Source organism: Helianthus annuus, chromosome 17 (genome assembly GCF_002127325.2).
Source record: "Helianthus annuus cultivar XRQ/B chromosome 17, HanXRQr2.0-SUNRISE, whole genome shotgun sequence".
In the NCBI taxonomy this organism is placed as follows: Eukaryota; Viridiplantae; Streptophyta; class Magnoliopsida; order Asterales; family Asteraceae; genus Helianthus; species Helianthus annuus.
The window spans coordinates 170,931,830-170,954,120 of record NC_035449.2 but is presented as its reverse complement, the minus strand read 5'-3'; the positions used below and the strand labels follow the sequence as shown (position 1 = coordinate 170,954,120).

The 22,291-nt window shown below is 34.4% G+C and overlaps 1 protein-coding gene across 1 annotated transcript in view; it reads right to left on the bottom strand.

Annotated features, from left to right (window-relative positions):
* LOC110925976 (proteasome subunit beta type-2-A) overlaps positions 1 to 20,457 on the bottom strand; it is a 40,646-nt gene extending 20,189 nt beyond the window's left edge. The window contains exon 1 of the mRNA XM_035986575.1: positions 20,269 to 20,457. Coding sequence (XP_035842468.1) covers positions 20,269 to 20,426 — 158 coding nt within the window. The 5' untranslated portion in view covers positions 20,427 to 20,457. The remainder of the gene's footprint in view (positions 1 to 20,268) is intronic.
* Between the last annotated feature and the right edge of the window lie 1,834 nt (positions 20,458 to 22,291).

Below are 22,291 nucleotides of genomic sequence, written 5' to 3'. Positions count from 1 at the left end.
ACCCTCTCCATTTTTACAGGTCTGGTACCGGTGTCTTGGCTTGAACGTCGACGTTTCGTTTTAGAATATTTTGATGGGTCGTGGAGGAATTCTAGCAGCCTTAGTATGGTTACGATTGATTGCTCTTAAGTGAACAGGGGCGGACCTATGGTTTGGCCAAGAGGGGCAGCTGTCCACATTAATTTTTTTTGGTTACCATGAGTGAAAATCCCTAGCGCCGGCGTAAAATTTTTGAGTCGACCCGTTTGACCATTATAATATGTTGAGCGGTTACCGTGGAAGAGAATGAAGAGAAGATAAGAAGCGCATGATACTGTGGTCAGTGGCGGATCCAGGATTTTTGTACGGCGGGTTCACTTTTCTAAGTGCTCCAATTTCATATTTCCGAACATAAAAAATTCGGGTCGGTTCGACGGTTCGGATCGGATAAGATTCTTCACATAATAAAAATACAGTGGTACTATTGCACCACATCCACATTCCATTTTGCGAGTCAGTTGATGTCGGTCATCATACGATAGTGGGATCCTCACATGTTAGGCATATGAGGGAAATAAACTGAGATAATTAACTTTGTTAGTCATAAAGGATTAAACCAGCAACACAAATAAACTTAAAGGATGTTTTTAGCAAGTTTTAAACATTAAGGCTGGAACCTGCAAGTTTGAGTAAACATAAAGGAAGTTTTGTGCAATTTACTCGCAAAATAATAAACTAAAGATAAATATAAAGATTATCTATACTACTTTATTAAGAGAACTAGGATTTCTATCCTTTTGGTAATTTTCCATTGTGTACACATCTTTAAGCAACATGTACAAGTGAATCAAGCTATTTTAGAGGGGGTAAACTTGCCCATTCTTCAAAAATTTAAGACACTTTAGGGGCATTTTAGGGATTTTGGCACATGTGTAACCTATAATATTAAGTTAGTTGATTAAATTTATTAAGAGTTGAGACCATTGTAACCTATAATTAATATGACATGTGAAGAGTCTAAGCTAATTACTATACTAAATAAATTTATGCTTGTGTCACTTCAACCATCAAACAAATGCCAAACCAATGAAATATTGTATTGTATAAATATGTGTATCGTTTGCACATATCATTTCTTGTTCGATTTCAAGCTTTAAATCGCTTTCTGGAAGGTTATACGCACACTGATGCGTAAATTTAACCAGTTTAATGCAACGAACACTCCGGAACAGTGAAATAGGCTTAACATACCTTAAATAACCTTCACATAACTTAGAAATAAGTTTTGGATGGTTTGGTGTGTTGAAATCAAGTTTGTTCGATCGTAGGGATTATTTGTGCCAAACTGCGAAACTATACCGATTTATATAGTAACGAACATTCCGGAACTTGATCATAAGTTAAACATACCCTAAATATCCTTTACATAGCTTAGAAATAGGTTTTGAGGGGTTCGGTATGCTAAAATAAACTTTATTGATCAATATGGACTAAAAGCGTCGAAAAGTGAACAAGTTTGCATTTTCGCGCATATCTTACGTTCTGAATACATCCAGACATCCAAAAATTTATGTAAGCATTAAAATGTTTTATTTTAGTGTTTGGCATGATAAAATTCCATTCGTCGCTTAATTTGGATCGTTTTTGTGTTCATTACGACTTCCGTCGTAATTAACCAAACAACGCAACCGTACGGCCAAACGAACCGACATCCGAGATGTTTTTGAGCATATTTTAAGTTCCCTATACTTTAAATTTCTTTTAGAGCCTTGAAATTGGGTTAACGGGGCTTGAAAGTGCAAAAAAACAATTTTTACAAGTGCAGGGACCATTTTTTAAATTTCTGACCAGATTCAATAAACCTAGTCAAATTTTGAAGTGTTAATGGTTTTAATCCATGGTTTTGCAAAACCATGGGCTGGTATTTGATGGTATTTTTGGTACTATGGGCCATTCTAGGGGCTCCCATGGTTTACAAAACCATGGGCACATGTGCACGGTTGAGATTAAAGCACGTTATTCGACGAACGATCTTAACGGTTCCATGAAATCTATAAATACCCACCATAGTTTCACTTCTTCCTCACACAAATCTGATCTAATATGCTCTAAGTTGAAGGCTTTGCTTCATACCTGAGCTATTTGGATCAAGATTTGCTTGCGGGGACCCTTTGTAAGTATTCCTTCGTTCTTTTATCGCTTTTCGAGTCCGAAAGTCAAACTGTGTTTGACTTTATGCATTGACCAGTCTATGGTCAACGCGAAGTTCGTTTGAACTTCATAACGTGAGCGTAATCACGATGGTTATAGTCCCTAGTGACTATACCTACTGATTACCACGTTATCTAGGTTAGTGACGAGTCGTAGTTTCGGCCAAAATGCGTATTCTCGCGTCTTTTGTAACCAAACTACTTTTAGGTATCAAAACCGTTTGTTTTGATACCAAACTTGTTTTCTAACTTAACTAAACATGTTTTAGCATGTTTAGCTCGTCACTTTTAGATTAGTGCTTATTTAGAGTCGTAAGTCAAGCGGTCTAAACAACCGCTTAGACTTTCGAACTAGACCCGTTTGGTCGATCATTAGGATCCGACCAAATATGTTTAGTGACCATAGTTGTAGATGGAATAACCTTCCGAGGTTATACCTTATGGTCACTTCGTTTAAGTAGTTGTATGATAGGTAGTTTATATGCCTTAGGAAAATTACCAAAATACCCTTTTTATGCATAATTGATATTTAAGCATATGTAACCCAAAATTTTGTCACTTAACTGATTATGCAACATAATTAAACATGTTTAGGCATATAATACTTGTCATAGGACTAGTTAGGCGGTCCGAACGCGTTTTACGCGAACGACGCGTTAAAGTAACGCAAGCTACCTAAACGGGTCATAATGGGTCGTAAGCACTTAGGATAGGTTTCATTTTAGTATGTAGGCCTTGTTAAACCATATCATATGAGTTCCCACGCTCATTTGGTTCACGAGACCTCATACTATCCGATCTCCCGATTTAGGCCCGGTTTATTTATGTAGTTACCAATATTAGGTGTCGTTTGATTCCGTGCTCCCTCTAGCTTGCTTGGTAGTTGTTCAAGACTCCTAAGCACTCCCAAGTGGGTACATAGTCCCCTCTTTTACTGTTTTCAATGTTTTGGGGTGAAACATGTGTACCTATTTGTTATGTTCTTGTTTTCAAAAGTATAATTGATTATACATATTAGTACTTATCTTTTGATAAACTGAATGATTATTTATGGTTTAAACTCTAATTTTTCAAAGATTATAAAATTAATTGTTGGATAGTACTTATTTTATGTTCACCAGACCGGTTGGTAGTATGATATAGTGCTATAGGATTTGACACCCTATTCCTGTTGTCATGGAATGTCTGAAACCAATTTGTTTCTCCATCCAAATAGGGATTGCCTTTGTGGTATTTCTATAGTCTCAAAGGTGTATTTTGATGCACTAGGTCTGAATGAATTCTTAAATCGCATTATTTTTTGTATATTTAATTATACTCTCAAAAGTATAGTTTGATATGCTCTCATATGTGATATTGTACAAAACCAACATATAATTTGTTAAAAATCCAAAACATAGTTTAATATGTTATTCTCAAAATCTAAAACATAGTTTAATATGTTATTTTCTTAACCAAAGCATAGTTTAATATGTTATTTATAAATTCAAAGTATACTTTTGATATACTACTGAAAATTTATTATTTTTAACAACTAAAGTATATTAATATACTATTTATTTAACGACTGGGTTTTGGTTAGTGTTTAGATAACGGGACGGGTGTAATGTGATAAAAACATGGTAGATACGCCGCTGGTACTTCTTATATATAAGTGTTTTCATCACATTACATACCGTGACGTTATTTAATATATTACTTATTCGACTTTCTTAAAACCAAAGTATATTTTATATACTATAAACCTTTTTTATCAAAATTTGGATCACTGACAGACTACTGGAGTATCATCGTGCCATCAAGAGAACCACCCGATCAAATCCATCCCCACTAGGCAATAATGCCTATACACCAATTCAGGAGGAAACCCAATAAATCTGGGGAACCCCCCCTCCTTTTGTGGGAATCGAACCCATGACCTAATGGTCATAAGCCTTATCCCACCCCCAATATACCACTAGGCTATTGTTAGTTTTCCTTTATATTTATTTATAGCTGGTAACTGATGATCATAAATTCATAAATATTTGGAGATTGAATTTGATAACTACGCATATTTGTAGCTATATATATAACCCACAAATCTCATAAAAGCTCGATCCATTTTCCTTGTTTGCTCCTCTCTTTTCCACCACAGCGAACAAAAACGTGTCACAACCCTCTCCACTTTTACAGGTCTGGTACCGGTGTCTTGGCTTGAACGTCGACGTTTCGTTTCAGAATATTTTGATGGGTCGTGGAGGAATTCTAGCAACCTTAAAAAAAAAAAAAAAAAAATATGGTTACGATTGATTGCTCTTAAGTGAACAGGGGCGGACCTATGGTTTGGCCAAGAGGGGCAACTGTCCACATTATTTTTTTTTTTTGGTTACCATGAGTGAAAATCCCTAGCGCCGGCGTAAAATTTTCGAGTCGACCCGTTTGACCATTATAATATGTTGAGCGGTTACCGTGGAAGAGAATGAAGAGAAGATAAGAAGCGCATGATACTGTGGTCAGTGGCGGATCCAGGATTTTTGTACGACGGGTTCAATTTTCTAAGTGCTCCAATTTCATATTTCCGAACATAAAAAATTCGGGTCGGTTCGACGGTTCGGATCGGATAAGATTCTTCACATAATAAAAATACAAAACAATAATGAACAAAAAAACATCGTCATAATAAATTAAAAAAAACGTAATATAAATATGAGCATTTGAAAACATTGCATTACATTTAGAAATTGAAACTTGTTGTAAGAATTAGAAACGTTGTATTACATTCTTGAGCTTCGGTACTTGATGTCTACCCTTATGAAGCTCGGGATTGCACGTATTACAAAGATTTCAAACGAAATCAGCCCGCATATTAGATATAACATCTCTTAAACAACCTTCTTGACGACAGTGCCTAAACTCTTGAAGCTTGTTCCTCACAAGCTCTTCATCATAAAGATTAAACTCATTCATCCTCGGCATGAGCCCATTCTTAACATTTCATCGCAACCCTCATCATATTCCTCCAAAACTTCCTCATGTAAGCCATCTCAGCTCTCGTTTTCACATTCGTGCACCATTTCAGCAAAAACCCCATTACCATCACCAACACTAGTATCCCTTGCGGGTTGAGCGGATGCAACACGAGATCACCGACACAAGCGTACGCGACACATAACCCCTAATCCTACTAAAGTAATAAACCAAAAAATAACTAATATGATGCCTCAAGTGTGACATTGACTTCAAGAACAAAAATTTAAAAGATATAGTCATGCAAAGAACCGTTGGCGGTCCGACCGAAAACGCATCAACAGTTACCTCACTACCTAAATCCATTTTCTAAGCCAAGGATTCTAACTTTCTAACCCTAATATGTATTATATTAACACCCAGTTCACTAAAAGTTCGAATCATCAATAAAAATCAAATCTTTTTACAACCCAAGAAATGATTAATATTGCCTTTAGGGATATAAAGCAGTATGATCAATAATAGAGTACCGTAACGGCAACGATGAGGCGCAACGTGTCTTGTGTTAATTCAGCTGATGATTGATGATTGATTAATAAATAGATATATAGAGAGGAAGAGATAGAGATAGATTAAATTTGTGATGCTGGATGACATGGTGTTTGTAGTGAGAGTTCAGTGATAGATTTGGGGAAGAAGGTTGGGGTTATGGTGGGAAGTTTGTAGTTAGAGTTCAGTGATAGATTTGGGGAAGAAGGTTGGGGTTATGGTGGGAAGTGGCAAGTTGCGGTAGCTGGAGGACTCAAGAGGACAAGTGGACGGTGGAAGGGGAAAAAGCAAATAAAAAGCAAAAGAAACCGTTAGCACGTGAATCGAACTCAAGACTCCAACCTTAGAAAAGGTACGCGCTACCAATAGATCACTACACACGTTCAGTTAGGGGTTCCCTTTAAAAATATTAAAGGGTTCCTTCTGCATTTTCTACATCGCTTAACACTATAAACTATAAACCGAGGGGGTTTCCGGGAACCCCTTAGATAGCCGTAGATCCGCCCCTGACTGTGGTGCATTATTGGTTATTCTATTTGTGAAGAGAATTAAAAAGATGAAGAACATTAGTGGACTGCGTATGGGTTTTTAATTAAACTTATGCTTCCTTTCTTACGGTTTGATTAGGCACAACAACAAAAAAAGGCGACAAGGCATGAACTGACAATAGGAATATAGTAATATAGTATGCGATTTCTTATTTATTTTAAGGTTTTTTATTTATTTATTACTATAGTTCTAAATAAATCAGCAATTTGTATTTATTTGTTGTTTATTAGAAGGTTTTTTATTTATTTATTACCTTAGTTCTAAATAAATCAGGAATAACATGTAATATTTGTCTAAAATCGCCACAAAAAACAATAACCTTACCTCCAAACCGGATATCTGAATTGAGAGATGTGTCAATGTTAAAAACGTCATTCATTGTTCTATCGTACAGATTTCCAAAGTATGTTGTATCATAGGCCTGCTTCTCGTATATCAAACAGCAATCTGAAATACCTGAAGACGACATATCTGGGTATGGCATTGTTTCAAATCTTCGCAAAGATGAATTATTTCGCAATAAAAACTTTTCAATTTCGCACAAAGCATAGTTCTTAAGTTGGTGCTCTGAAATTGATACCGCTATGCAATACGAAAGAAAAAAAAATCATGTTATGAATATGGAAACCATTTCATCATATTAAGATAACCTAATTTAAATAATAATGAAAACATTAAATAATTTTTTTTTGAAAATATAACTAATAAAATTTAGTGTAAAGAAAAGGTACTTGTAACTCAATGGTATTTTGCTAGTTTATAAACAAAATCGTCTGCCATGTATTTCCACGAACTTTCCCAAACAACCTCAGGTCTAGAAAGACTACTGGATAATAGCATCGTAGAAAATAAATTACGAATATATGAAGCGCTTCCAGTTAAATTTGCTTCTTTTATTCTATAATGTACTTCATTGGCAAATATCCTCCAAGATGCTTCGCAAGCTGATATATACCAGCAATCGCAGTACTCTTTGATCTCGTCTTGTGCTTGCTCTTCTGCTTGATTATCACTTTGCACAACAACTATAGTGGCTCAATCAGGCCCTTTATTAATGTATTTAAACATATATTTTATCGAGGCCGCTTGATTGCACCATTCAACGTTTATACGAGCTTGATATCTTTTCAATAATTTTTTGTTGTACGGAACCACACTTCTGTTATCAAGGTCAATTTTATTTTTCACAACAAAAGCACAACTGTTTCTCTTTCTGTATAATGGAAACCCGTTTGAATCTAGTGTTGTATGATCTTGAAACTTTTTGGGAAAGGGTTTTGAACACTTCCTATCAACCATACATGGAGAGCTCAACCTAGCATTACCACATGGATCGTGTATCATATATTCTTTCACGAGCATGAATAATTTTGGATCTTCATTTCTGTTTGGAATTTCTGCACATATAAATGAATCTACGTGGTCCACGGTAGGTAATTTGGATTCAGATTCCATGAATAAGCATAAATGGGCATGAGGCAAACCACGTTTTTGGAACTCGATAGTGTAAACAACTACAAAAAATAAACAAAGTGTTAGGTTTAATGGTGAATAATCATTTGAAAATTATTTTTAAACAATACCTGCTGAAGCTTTGCCTAATAGATGATTTTTTTTTTTAAATCTTTGCAAATTGAATCCAGCTTTATTTTGAACAATCTAGATAGGATATCATGCCTATCTTCCGGACTAAGGTTGGTGTCTTTGAGAAACCGTTGAACTTCTAGCCATTTGGGATTGCATGTTATGGTTATAAAAAAAATCCGGATAACTAATGCATTTACAAAGAGCCATATCGTCTAAATAGTTTTGCATCATATATCGTGCTCCACCAGTAAAAGAAGATGGCAAAAAGATACGTTTTCCCGCCTTAGATATATCATCTTGACCTTTAGTTCTTAATTTAGGAGGATTTCATATGTGTCGGACCTAAGATCTTTTAGTAAGAACTGCTGGAATAGCCTCTTAGAATTGTGGATTAATGAAAACTGATTTATCTGATCCTGCATATGATAAGCAAAGAACTCTCTCATAGTACAATTTGGACGTGTCTTATTAACAACATCAACAACACCTCTATGAGGGATATCAATTCTGTAGCCATCATATCCGTACGGAAACAAAATCGGATACTGTAGTGCGAGATAGATGGATGCAACTCACTAATTCTCTTCAGTGCACCTATTTGAGTCTCGACAATAATATCTCTATTGTCAATCACATTTTCAATATCACCAACAATGAGAGCCGCAATCTCACCAGCCCTTGGTAAGTTATACGTGCGACCATCCTTTTCTCTTGTTCGAATTAGGCGAAGCTTCAAATTTACATTAGGGTTGTCTTGGAAAGAATCCCTAACTCTTCTATAAGTTTTGACCAACTCATTGTCATTATCTAAAACATCCATTATATTTTCTATTAATTTACGATCAAGAGTAGCGGAATAAGAAGACAATGCATCATCTGAACGACTGTTAGGAAAATGTTATCAAATATTATTAAAATTGTCATAAAATATAAATTAATAAGGTAAATAAATAGATTTATGCTAACAATATGCAATGGATATTACCTAAATATCGATTGCCTGTTTGAAATTTCGTTCTCAGTATCGTATATGTATAGTTGGCAAAATTTCGGTTGCGTCCCATTGTTTGGCATAAGACTTCCAATTGTATGATAATCTCACCGCTAATTCTAAAGCAAAAAGGAGCATTGTTTCTGTTAACCGTCGAATCAACCTTACCACCCATTGAAGTAAATGCGAAGATTGAATTGTAACGTCGAATATTTTTCAAAAAGTGCTTGTTGTCTTTATTTTTGTTACTAAATATGATTCGATAACTTCCTCTGGCATCTATGTAATCTGAAATCTCTACTATGCCATAAGAACAACATAAGAAATAACATTTTTCCATCCTTTCTTTTTCCTCTTCCTTTCTCTGCGTCCCATAACTTTGCATTACATACTTCACAAGTAACGCATTGGTCACCATGATCCAAATAATTTGTTTTGAAAATTAATAAAAAAAGTAAATGACTGTTATTTAACCAACAAAAGAACATATAGTTGACACATTTAATACTTTATGGAGGCAAGAATACAACTTATTAGAAATGTACCTTTTAAAACACCTTTGAACGGATCTTGATCTACGATTTGCTCTGTAGTAAAATCCATAATTGGTATTGGAGATGTAATTCGTGGTCTGCCAATTAACTTACGTTTTCCGGATGACAACCTTTCAAAAGATAAATTTTGAAGCATACTGGAGGTGCCAGTGAATGATAAGATAAATTTTGAAGCATACTAGAGGTGCCAGTGAATGATGTAAGGTTAAAAGAAATATGAACCGGAGTAGCGTCTGTTGGTTGATTAACATTGTTCATAAGACAACTAACATTACCTATTAAGATATATAAACAAAGTTTTTAAATATTCTTCATGATATTAATTTATATAAACAGCATCGACATATATCAAAGTTAATAAGTATTTACTTGTTGGCATGAATGGTCCAGTTCCATTAGGCATGACATTTGGAGTTGCTTCTAGATCAGAAGAGGTCGGTAAATTGCTATTGGTATCTAATATCCTATGTCTCATAGCAGATCTTCTATTGTCCAAATTTAGTTTCCTTAATCGGCTGTTATCTATATATTCAAATTCAAAAATATTGGGAGATAAAAAAAGCAAGAAAATAAAAGATACGATTAGGTTAAAATAAACATAGATACCAATATTGTGAAATGCAAGTTTAGTAATATATGTTACTTGAAAGGCGGCTATTACAAAAGAAGAATAATAACTAACCTTCCGATAAAACCGATAAGTCTTGTGTAACAATCCGCATAACAGACGAAGTAGTTATCGAATCAGTCGTTGTGTCCATTGTATTCACAAAATGTGATGCACATCCATGTAAGTTAGACCTTTTGTTATCCAATAATATTTTCCTTAATTTCTGACTCTATTTTGCCTGATCTTGAGTAACAATGGGGATAACAACTACAACATACACACAAATTAATAATAAAAGTCACAATCCATAACAACGATGTGTTTTAAATAAACAAAAAAAATGCAAAAAGTACCTTAAGACATACTTAATATTCAAGTACAAACACAACTAAATTAAACATATTGTGAAGTAGTACCGTTCGTAATGGTCGATAATGGCCTTCTTCCTCGGCGAATTGTAAGGGAATAAAACAAATCCCAAGTTTAGCAAAACACATAGTTAACATAAGGCTGATAAAAATAATCGTAACACAATATATAAAATTTAGTTTATTTTCTTCGCGAACTAAAAAAGTTCGGTTATGTATAAGATACTAATATCAATCCTTTAATAATAAGTTATGGTATTACCAGTAGTAATATTGGAGGATGGATTAGTATGTAGGATGGCTGAAACATCTGTAATTAAAATGATTAAATTATATTTAAACATGTACATAAAAAAATTTATGAAAGAGGATTCAAATGTTAAAATTACGACATTACCGCTTGAAATGTTTTCCTTTCCGGTGTTGTTAGATACAGATGAAAAGTGGTTGTTTTTTTCTTTTAGACATTCCTGAAATTATGATATGATGTAAGAATACGACAAGCCAAAATTTTACTCAACTTTAAATGTAGTTAAGTATGAGATTGTTTTCATTTTTACTATTTGATACTAATTGATACGTAGTTTATGTTATCCTAAATTAGCATCATACAATGAAACAATAGAAGCATGACAAAAATTAGAAATATTATGAAATGATAACAAGAATGTGAATAATACATTACTGTAAACAATTATTACAACAATATGCAAAAACGAAATATAATAAGAAATTCTTTTGTTATTCAAGTTAAGAAAGGATATAATATAAAAGACTTGAAACAATAAACAAAGTTTGAAAACCCAAACACAAATCAATGTATCATAAAATAATAATTTCTAATCTATAGGCGAAACAGTGGTCTCGATAAATAAGGCTCCTTTCGGACCGCTGTAGTCGTCAACATGTTGGAGGTATTTGAAAGATTCATTGCACATGTCAACTTCAACAATATCGCCCCAAATGCTTGTTATGAGCCACTTGTTGTCTTGAATTATATTGGTCCTTCGACGCCTTTCAAGATAATCCACTATATGAGGCTTATTGAAAGAAAACACCTTGATCCACGCCTCATCTTCAAATTTGAACAAATCAGCAAATAGCTCATCAGCCCGTCCAACAACAATCGCATGCAGCTTCATTGCAATGCTCAGAAAATGTCCTTGCCAAGGATTCACTTCCATAACCTCGGGAAAATGAAGTGTGCTGAAAGAACATCGAAAGCCACTATGTGTCTCTCCTGGTGGAAACCAATAATTGAAAACCATGAAATATATGCTTTTCCGGGAGACCACGAGTAATATGTTGAAGCAAAATTAGTTACATTCAACGAATTAATCATTCTCCATGACTCACGACGCCGTGAATAAACACGAGAATTAACAACATTACAGTAACGTTCAATGTGAATAACTTTGAGATCATTGGGGTCGTCAAAATACATTCCACCTGTATCAGAGTTTCGATCGAAATTATGATTAAAGTAGTCGTCGGCCAAAAATCTAAAGCGCCTCGTTGTTGGATTCCAAAGTATGAGCTCACAACAAATCCTTTCATTGCAAACTAATAGCAGACCTTTAAACGACGCTATAACACGTAAGAAAGAAGGATGGACATTAAATGGAGAATTTATGGTTTTGCTTGTATCGGCTTCCAAATTCCCGCCTACTATGTTGTCAACAACAATTGAGTTATCTTTCAAGGATAGAAGTTTCTTTTGTAGCGAACTTAGAATTCGTCGAGTATGCATAATCTCAAAATTATGAGTTGATAGTTCATTACGAAAACATTTTGGAAAAACATTTGAAACGACCTATAGCTTTGGCAGGGAGCCTTGTGAAAATTTCGTCGACATTCATTTCAGACCCAAACTTGTCCATTTTATGATCTACTTTGCTACAATAAACTATTGTATTTCATTTTTTATATCTTCTATTGTAGGAAAGTAGATCAAAAAATGGACAAGCTTGGGTCTGAAATGAATGTCGACGAAATTTTCACAAGGCTCCATGCCAAAGCTATAGGTCGTTTCAAATGTCTTTCCAAATCTTTTCGTAACGAACTGTCAACTCATAATTTTGAGATTATGCATTCTCGGCGAATTCTAAGTTCGCTACAAAAGAAACTTCTATCCTTGAAAGATAACTCAATTGTTGTTGACAACATAGTAGGCGGGAATTTGGAAGCCGATACAAGCAAAACCATAAATTCTCCATTTAATGTCCATCCTTCTTTCTTACGTGTTATAGCGTCGTTTAAAGGTCTGCTATTAGTTTGAAATGAAAGGATTTGTTATGAGCTCATACTTTGGAATTCAACAACGAGGCACTTTAAATTTTTGGCCGACGACTACTTTAATCATAATTTCGATCGAAACTCTGATACAGGTGGAATGTATTTTGACGACTCCAATGATCACAAAGTTCTTCACATCAAACGTTACCGTAATGTTGTTAATTCTCGTGTTTATTCACGACGTCGTGAATAATGGATGATGATAAATTCGTTGAACGTAACTAATTTTGCTTCAACATATTACTCGTGGTCTCCCGGAATTTATTCCGGAAAAAGCATATATTTCATGGTTTCCAATTATTGGTTTCCACCAGGCGAGAGACACATAGTGGCTTTCGATGTTCTTTCTAAATCTTTCAGCACACTTCTTTTTCCCGAGGTTATGGAAGTGAATCCTTGGCAAGGACATTTTCTGAGAATTGCAATGAAGCTGCATGTGATTGTTGTTGGACGGGCTGATGAGCTATTTGCTGATTTGTTCAAATTTGAAGATGAGGCGTGGATCAAGGTGTTTTCTTTCAATACGCCTCATATAGTGGATTATCTTGAAAGGAGTCGAAGGACCAATATAATTCAAGACAACAAGTGGCTCATAACAAGCATTTGGGGCGATATTGTTGAAGTTGACCTGTGCAATGAATCTTTCAAGTACCTCCAACATGTTGACGACTACAGCGGTCCGAAAGTAGCCTTATTTATCGAGACCACTGTTTCGCTTATAGATTAGAAATTATTATTTTATGATACATTGATTTGTGTTTGGTTTTCAAACTTTGTTTATTGTTTCAAGATTTTTATATTATATCCTTTCTTAACTTGAATAACAAAAGAACTTCTTATTATATTTCGTTTTTGCATTGTTGTAATGATTGTTTGCAGTAATGTATTATTTGCATTCGTGTTATCGTTTCATAATATTTCTAATTTTTGTCATGCTACTATTGTTTCATTGTATAATGCTAATTTAGGATAACATAAACTATGTATCAATTAGTATCTAATAGTAAAAATGAAAACAATCTCATACTTAACTACATTTAAAGTTGAGTAAAATTTTGGATTGTCGTATTCTTACATCATATCGTAATTTCAGAAATGTCAAAAAGAAAAAACAACCACTGTTCATCTGTATCTAACAACACCGGAAAGGAAAACATTTCAAGCGGTAATGTCTTAAATTTAACATTTGAATCCTCTTTCATAAATTTTTTTTATGTACATGTTTAAATATAATTTAATCATTTTAATTACAGATGTTTCAGCCATCCTACATACTAATCCATCCTCCAATATTACTACTGGTAATACCATAACTTATTATTTAAGGATAGATATTAGTATCTTATAGATAACCGAACTTTTTTAGTTCGCGTAGAAAATAAACTAAATTTTATATATTGAGTTAAGATTATTTTTATCAGCCATATGTTAACATTTAATGTGTTTTGCTAAACTTGGGATTTGTTTTATTCCCTTACAATTCGTCGAGGAAGAAGGCCATTATCGACCATTACGAACGGTACTATTTCACAATATGTTTAATTTAGTTGTGTTTGTACTTGAATATTAAGTATGTCTTAAGGTATTTTTTTTGCATTTTTTTGTTTATTTAAAACACAACACTGTTATGCATTGTGACTTTAATTATTAATTTGTGTGTATGTTGTTGTTGTAGTTGTTATCCCCATTGTTACTCAAGATCAGGCAAAACAGAGTCGGAAAATAAGGAAAATATTATTGGATAACAAAAGGTCTAACTTACATGGATGTCCCTTTCGTCATAAGGCGTGGTCTGACTCTGAACCATTCCTGTGTTTAGGTCCCTACTAAGCATAATTCGTAAACTATGAATGGCTATTTGAAGACTTTTTCAAAAGTTTCTAGCAAAGCAAAAAAATGAGAAACGCTCTTACGAGGTAATTCTGAGTTAAACTACTCGTGTTAGCATGGAAGTCAGCCGCTCCATTCTGCTACTAGGGTTCCAAACCTTCCCCTTAGTTCTATAAAGACCTTTCCAACTCAAGAGATGCTAAAGCTATTGTGAATTGGTCTTTCTAAGTTGGAAAGAGGGCTTTGGGCAAAGAGCAACTCGAAAGTACTTGACTTCAGTCCCAGTACTGAAAGACGTGACTTCAGAAGTGGATTTCGGAAGGAAAGACTTCGTTTACTTCCTGCAAATTCTTATGTAAGAACTAGTATCACATTTTGTGAATACAGTGGACACAACGACTGATTCGATAACTATTCCGTCTGTTATGCGGACTGTTACACAAGACTTATCAGTTTTATCGGAAGGTTAGTTATTATTCTTCTTTTGTAATAGCCGCCTTTCAAGTAACATATATTACTAAACTTGCATTTCACAATATTGTTATCTATGTTTATTTTAACTTAATCGTATCTTTTATTTTCATGCTTTCTTTATCTCCCAATATTTTTGAATTTGAATATAGAGATAACAGCCGATTAAGGAAACTAAATTTGGAAAATAGAAGATCTGCTAGGAGACATAGGATATCAGATACCAATAGCAATTTACCGACCTCTTCTGATCTAGAAGCAACTCCAAATGTCATGCCTAATGGAACTGGACCATTCATGCCAACAAGTAAATACTCATTAACTTTGATATATGTCGATATTGTTTATATAAATTAATATCACGAAGATTATTTAAAAACTTTGTTTATATATCTTAATAGGTAATGTTAGTTGTCTTATGAACAATGTTACTCAACCAACAGACGCTACTCCGGGTCATATTTTTTTTAACCTTACATCATTCACTGACACCTCTAGTATGCTTCAAAATTCATCTTTTGAAAGGTTGTCATCCGGAAAACGTAAGTTAATTGGCAGACCACGAATTACATGTCCAATACCAATTATGGATTTTACTACAGAGCAAATTAGATCAAGATCCGTTCAAAGGTGTTTCAAAAGGTACATTTCTAATAAGTTGTATTGTTGCCTCCATAAAGTATTAAATGTGTCAACTATATGTTCTTTTGTTGGTTAAATAACAGTTATATACTTTTTTTATTAATTTTCAAAACAGATTATTTGGATCATGGTGACCAATGCGTTACTTGTGAAGTATGTAATGCAAAGTTATGGGATGCAGAAAAAGGAAGAGGAAGAAAAAAGGATGGAAAAATTTGTTATTTCTTATGTTGTTCTTATGGCATAGTAGAGCTTCCAGATAACAAAGATGCCAGAGGAAGTTATCAAATCCTATATAGTAACAAAAATAAGGAAAGCAAGCACTTTTTGAAAAATATTCGACGTTACAATTCAATGTTCGCATTTACTTTAATGGGTGGTAAGGTTGATTCGACGGTTAACAGAGGCAATGCTCCTTTTTGCTTCAGAATTAGCGGTGAGAATTATCATACAATTGGAAGTCTTATGCCAAACAATGGAACGCAACCAAAATTTTGCCAACTATACATATACGATACTGAGAACGAAATTTCAAACAGGCAATCGATATTTAGGTAATATCCATTGCGTGTTGTTAGCATTAATCTATTTATTTACCTTATTAATTTATATTTTATGACAATTTTAATAATATTTGATAACATTTTCCTAACAGTCGTTCAGATGATTAATCGTCTTTTTATTCTGCTACTCTTGATCGTAAATTAATAGAACATATAAAGGATGTTTTAGATAATGACAATGAGTTGGTCAAAACTTATAGAAGAGTTAGGGATTCTTTCCAAGAGAGCCCTAATGTAAATTTGAAGCTTTGCCTAATCAGAACAAGAGAAAAGGATGGTCGCACGTATAACTTACCAAAGGCTGGTGATATTGCGGCTCTCATTGTTGGTGATATTAAAAATGTGTTTGACAATAGAGATATTGTTGTTGAGACTCAAACGGGTGCACTTAAGAGAATTAGTGAGTTGCATCCATCATATCTCGCACTACAGTATCCGATTTTGTTTCTGTACGGAGATGATGGCTACAGAATTGATATCCCTCATAGAGGTGTTGTCGATATTGTTAATAAGACACGTCCAAATTGTACTATGAGAGAGTTCTTTGCTTATCATATGCAGGATCAGATAAATCAGTTTTCATTAATCCTCAATTCTAAGAGGCTATTCCAGCAGTTCTTGGTTGATGCGTATACTATGATAGAGAGCGAGAGACTTAGCTACATACGATATCAACAAAAAGATGTTAGGTCCGACACATATGAAAGCCTCCGTAAATTAAGAACTAAAGGTCAAGATGATATATCTAAGGCGGAAAAACGTATCTTTTTGCCGTCTTCTTTTACTGGAGCATGATATATGATGCAAAACTATTTAGACGCTATGGCTCTGTGTAAATGCTTTGGTTATCCGGATTTTTTTATAACCATAACATGCAATCCCAAATGGCCAGAAATTCAACGATTTCTCAAAGACAGCACCAATCTTAGTCCGAAATATAGGCCTGATATCCTATCTAGATTGTTTAAAATACAGCTGGATTCAATTTGCAATGATTTAAAAAAAATCATCTATTAGGCAAAGCTTCAGCAGATATTGTTTAAAAATAATTTTCAAATGATTATTCACCATTAAACCTAACACTTTGTTTATTTTTTGTAGTTGTTTACACTATCAAGTTCCAAAAGTGTGGTTTGCCTCATGCCCATTTATGCTTATTCATGAACCTGAATCCAAATTACCTACTGTGAACCACGTTGATTCATTTATATGTGCAGAAATTCCAAATAGAAATGAACATCCAGAATTATTCATGCTCGTGAAAGAATATATGATACACGGTCCATGTGGTAATGCTAGGTTGAGCTCTCCATGTATGGTTGATAGGAAGTGTTCAAAACCCTTTCCCAAAAAGTTTCAAGATCATACAACACTAGATTCAAACGGGTTTCCATTATACAGAAGGAGAAACAATGGTGCTTTTGTTGCGAAAAATAAAATTGACCTTGATAACAGAAGTGTGGTTCCGTACAACAAAAAATTATTGAAAAGATATCAAGCTCATATAAACGTTGAATGGTGCAATCAAGCCGCCTCGATAAAATATTTGTTTAAATACATTTATAAAGGGCCTGATATAGCCACTATAGCTGTTGTGCAAAGTGATAATCAAGCAGAAGAGCAAGCACAAGACGAGATCAAAGAGTATTACGATTGCCGGTATATATCAGCTTGCGAAGCATCTTGAAGGATATTTGCCAATGAAGTACATTATAGAAGACCTTCTGTTATGAGGCTTCCGTTCCATCTACCTGGCCAACAACCTGTTGTTTTCGGCCCTGACGAGGATATTAACTATGTTCTAAACAAACCATCTGTTAAATCTTCAATGTTTCTATCATGGATGGAATGTAATAAAGACCCAAATGACCCGTTGGCTCGTACACTGACATACGTCTAGTTCCCAATTTTTTATGTTTGGAAGCTTGACAAGCGAGTATGCGAACCTAGACAAGGGAAAAAATCAATTGGCAGGATTCATTCCGTACCTCCGTCTCTAGGTGAAGCTTATTTTTTGAGAATTCTTCTTAACAAGGTTAGAGGACCAACATCGTTTGACGACATTAAAACAGTTAATGGTAATGTTTACGACACATATAGAGATGCTTGCTACGCACTTTATCTTTTAGATGACGACTCGGAGTATGTGGAGGCAATAAAAGAAACAAATTTAACCAGAAGCGCTTCATATATTCGTAATTTATTTTCTACGATGCTATTATCCAGTAGTCTTTCTAGACCTGAGGTTGTTTGGGAAAGTTCGTGGAAATATATGGCAGACGATTTTGTTTATAGACTAGCAAAATACCATCGAGTTACATGTACCTTTTCTTTACACTAAATTTTATTAGTTATATTTTCAAAAAAATTATTTAATGTTTTCATTATTATTTAAATTAGGTTATCTTAATATGATGAAATGGTTTCCATATTCATAACATGATGTTTTTTTTTTCTTTCGTACTGCATAGCGGTATCAAACAACCGGTCTTCTCTCATGGTTAATTGTATGTTGCCTTATCAAGGGTGAAAACAAGAGATGGGGTCAAACTACTCATACTTGACAACAACGGAAAACCTACAGATAAAACAACTAATGTGGTGTATAAAGAGATTTTCAACGAATTGTGATTTGTGCATATTGATGGTTAATAAAAGGTTTTGACCTCATCCGTTTCAACACGTGTATTTATTCATAACATTCTATGGTGAGGCGAATATGGAGATGATACCCCTGAACTCAAGGCCTTTGCAATGAAGATTTTGGGTTTTACGTGTTCGGCTTCAGCTTGTGAACGTAATTGGAGTACGTTCAATCAAGTCCATACAAAGAGACGAAACTGGTTGACCACTAAGAGGATGGACGATTTGGTGTTCATTATGTACAATAGAAAGCTGAAGCAAAAATTTGTAAAAAGGTCTAATTTAAAAGAAGATGAAGATCCTTTACTTGTTGAAAACGTCATGTCTGATGATGAGTGGATAGCCGACCCAAGAGATGATGATGATGAAGATGCAATTGAAGATGATGCGGCAAATGTGGAGGAAAGTGACAAGGTCATTAGAACAACAAGAGGTAGTGGGGCAACTAAAACACATAGAGGTGGTAGGATAATTGAGCGAGGCGATGGAAGTTACTCATCTAAGAAAAGGAAAGCCCTTCATTTGATTGACGAGGATGACGATGATGAGGATTGGGTTGAGGAAGATTGTGAGGATGATGAAGATGATGTTTGTTATGCTATTTGAGTTAATTAGAAACTATTTGTGCTTTTTTATGTTAAGTATTTGATGAAATTTGAATCTTTTTTTATGTTTTTAACTGCTGAATCTAATGAAATTTGATGAGAAAAGTCATTTTTTGATGTTAAGTATTTATTATTTTATGATATATATAATTTTAATATTTATTTATTAATACCGTCTCAGCCTTACGCCTCGTTCCGCCTCAATACTTACGCCTCGTGAGGTGAAGGGAAAACGCCACAATACTCGTTTCCGTTTTTTTAAACCATGAGTCCTACCATTCATCTTTCTTCTTATTGCTGTTATTGGTGTTTTAAGTCTTAATTGTTAGTGTTTTAAGTCCTAATCAGTTCCTAGTTGCTACAATTGTTAGTGTTTTGCAAGTTGCAAAAGGTTAATTTGTTAATGGTAGCATAGTACACTAAATTGCTATATATAAATTATGCAAGATGTTAAATTTACCGATATCCCACCTATGTCTCAAATATCGGTCCTTACGATATTCGATTTTTTACCGCATAGCTCCTGAATCTAACAGATTAATAATAATATCCTAAGCTACCAAAAAATGCCTGCCATATTTTTTTTCTGTAAAACTTTAGAACAAGAAGACTTATCTAAACATGTTAAACACAAAATGAAAAAAACATTACCATCAGAATTAGTTTCTGCTGCAAAGTAAATCAAATTTCTAGAGCACTAAACACAACAATTAGTTGCATATTTCTTTTTCCTCAAACGCTAAACATCCATTTAAAATTTGAAGCATACCCTAATTTATCAAACCCAAAACCCTAATTAAATCAATATCCGTATTTGAATGAAACTACATCTTAGCAGATCATGTAAAAGGGAAAATAAGAAGAAAATCTGACCGATCACCAGCTTCACCACTGGCGCCCATGAGTTTGTGGGAATCGAGAACCATGATCTTGTCTTCGTTAGATTTGTGAACCAGAATACTATTCACCGCCGATGAATCAGCTACCACCAACGCAAACCCTTTACCCACCATTCCAAATACGCATTCCATGATTCTTGATCGATTAATTGGGAAATAAATTAGAATATGAGAATTGAGTATTTATGGCGATGGGAAGTGACTTGGGGGAGAAGAGAAGAATAGATGACCCGGAAATAGGTGGGTCGGGTTTTCTGATACCCCGGCCCATGTAAAGTTTAGCCCAATAAACTCATAAAACCAACACTTTGTTGACATAATAATCTAGAGATTGACAAAAAATGGGGTCGGGCCCATCAAACCGCCTTATAACCCAACCCGACCCATTACACCAAAAAAATCGGTTTGGGCCCGACCAATTTGAAAAACATGTCAAATAATCGGGGTTTTTCTTTCGTCTCAAACCGATTTGAACTCGAACCCGATCAATTTGATAGGTTCAAACACCTTTCCTCCTAAACCGGTTAATAACCAAAACTGTTTTTTTTTTAAATAGATGAGTAAATTACGTTTTTGGCCCCTGTGGTTATATCACTTTTACTATATTAGCCCAAAATAAGAATTTTTAACATATGTGCCCTCATGGTCTCTATAACTAACTATTTTGGCCCCTAAGTCTAACCAAACCCCAAACTCTAGTTAATTAATTCTCACATGATGTCTAAAATGGTAATTTCCCCTCCCCCATCATCTTCTCCAAGAAAAAACCCCAAATCTGCCATTCAGATTCAGATTAACGGCGGTTCGGATTCAGATTAACGGTAATTTCCACTCTATTGGTATTGATAACCCTCATCCCCCGGCCACCCTATCGACGGACGTCCGTCCAATCAACGGCGGTTCAATCGACGGTATTAAATCAACGATGGTATTGACAGCTGACATAAGCATATACAGATGATCCAATCTTTTTTATGGTTGTATTCTCTCTGGTTGCATTTAAGTCATCTTCTTCAGAGGCATTTGAGTACAGAGGAAGGCAACCTCAGTAAACTTGGTTCTTTTTTAATCTCATTTTGTATCATTCTTTTTTAGGGATTTACAACGCGTCATGATGACCATCTGTGGGTTCACTTTAAACCTTATTGCGACTTCCCTACAGTCTTTATTTTCTTTTTTTCTTTTTTTTTATCAGCACGCAAATATTTGAATCTTGCTGATTTAGGGCATGTTTGGCTAAGCTTTTTAAAACAACTTATTGACTTATTGGCTTTTTGAAAAGTTATAAGTTCTAAAATGATGTTTGGCAATGAGGGTGTATGTGAGGGGAAAAAACCAATAAGTCAATAAGTCACTCCATAATGACTTTTCCAAAAGCCAATAAGTCAATAAGTTATTTCAAAAAGCTTAGCCAAACATGCCCTTACTTGATAGGTCTGGAAAACTTATGCTTTGCTTGGATTCTTGCACTCTATGGTTTGTTGCCATATATTGTTTTTAAATCTCTCCCAACCTTGGTCTTGCTTATGACAAGTGAATAATAGGATCAACCATTAAGTTTGTCCCCCTTATTTCTTAAGAATACTGATTAATTATTGGAGAAGATGATGGGGGAGGGGAAATTACAATTTTAGACATCATGTGCCTGTTATGTGAGAATTAATTAACCATAGTTTGGGGTTTGGTTAGACTTAGGGGCCAAAATAGTTAGTTATAGAGACCATGAGGGCATATATGTTAAAAATTCTTATTTTGGGCTAATATAGTAAAAGTGATATAACCACAGAGGCCAAAAACGTAATTTACTCTAAATAGATTTGTATAGCCCTAAATTATATTCTATTGATTGACCGCTTGTGTCATTAAAGTTTTATTTCAAACTTTTTGGTTAAGCAAAGATATAACTCTAACTAGTTTAAGTACCCCTTTGTTATACGGATGGTCTCATAATAAATTATACTACCTATAAATGTTGAAATAAGCTTTTAAATTAAATA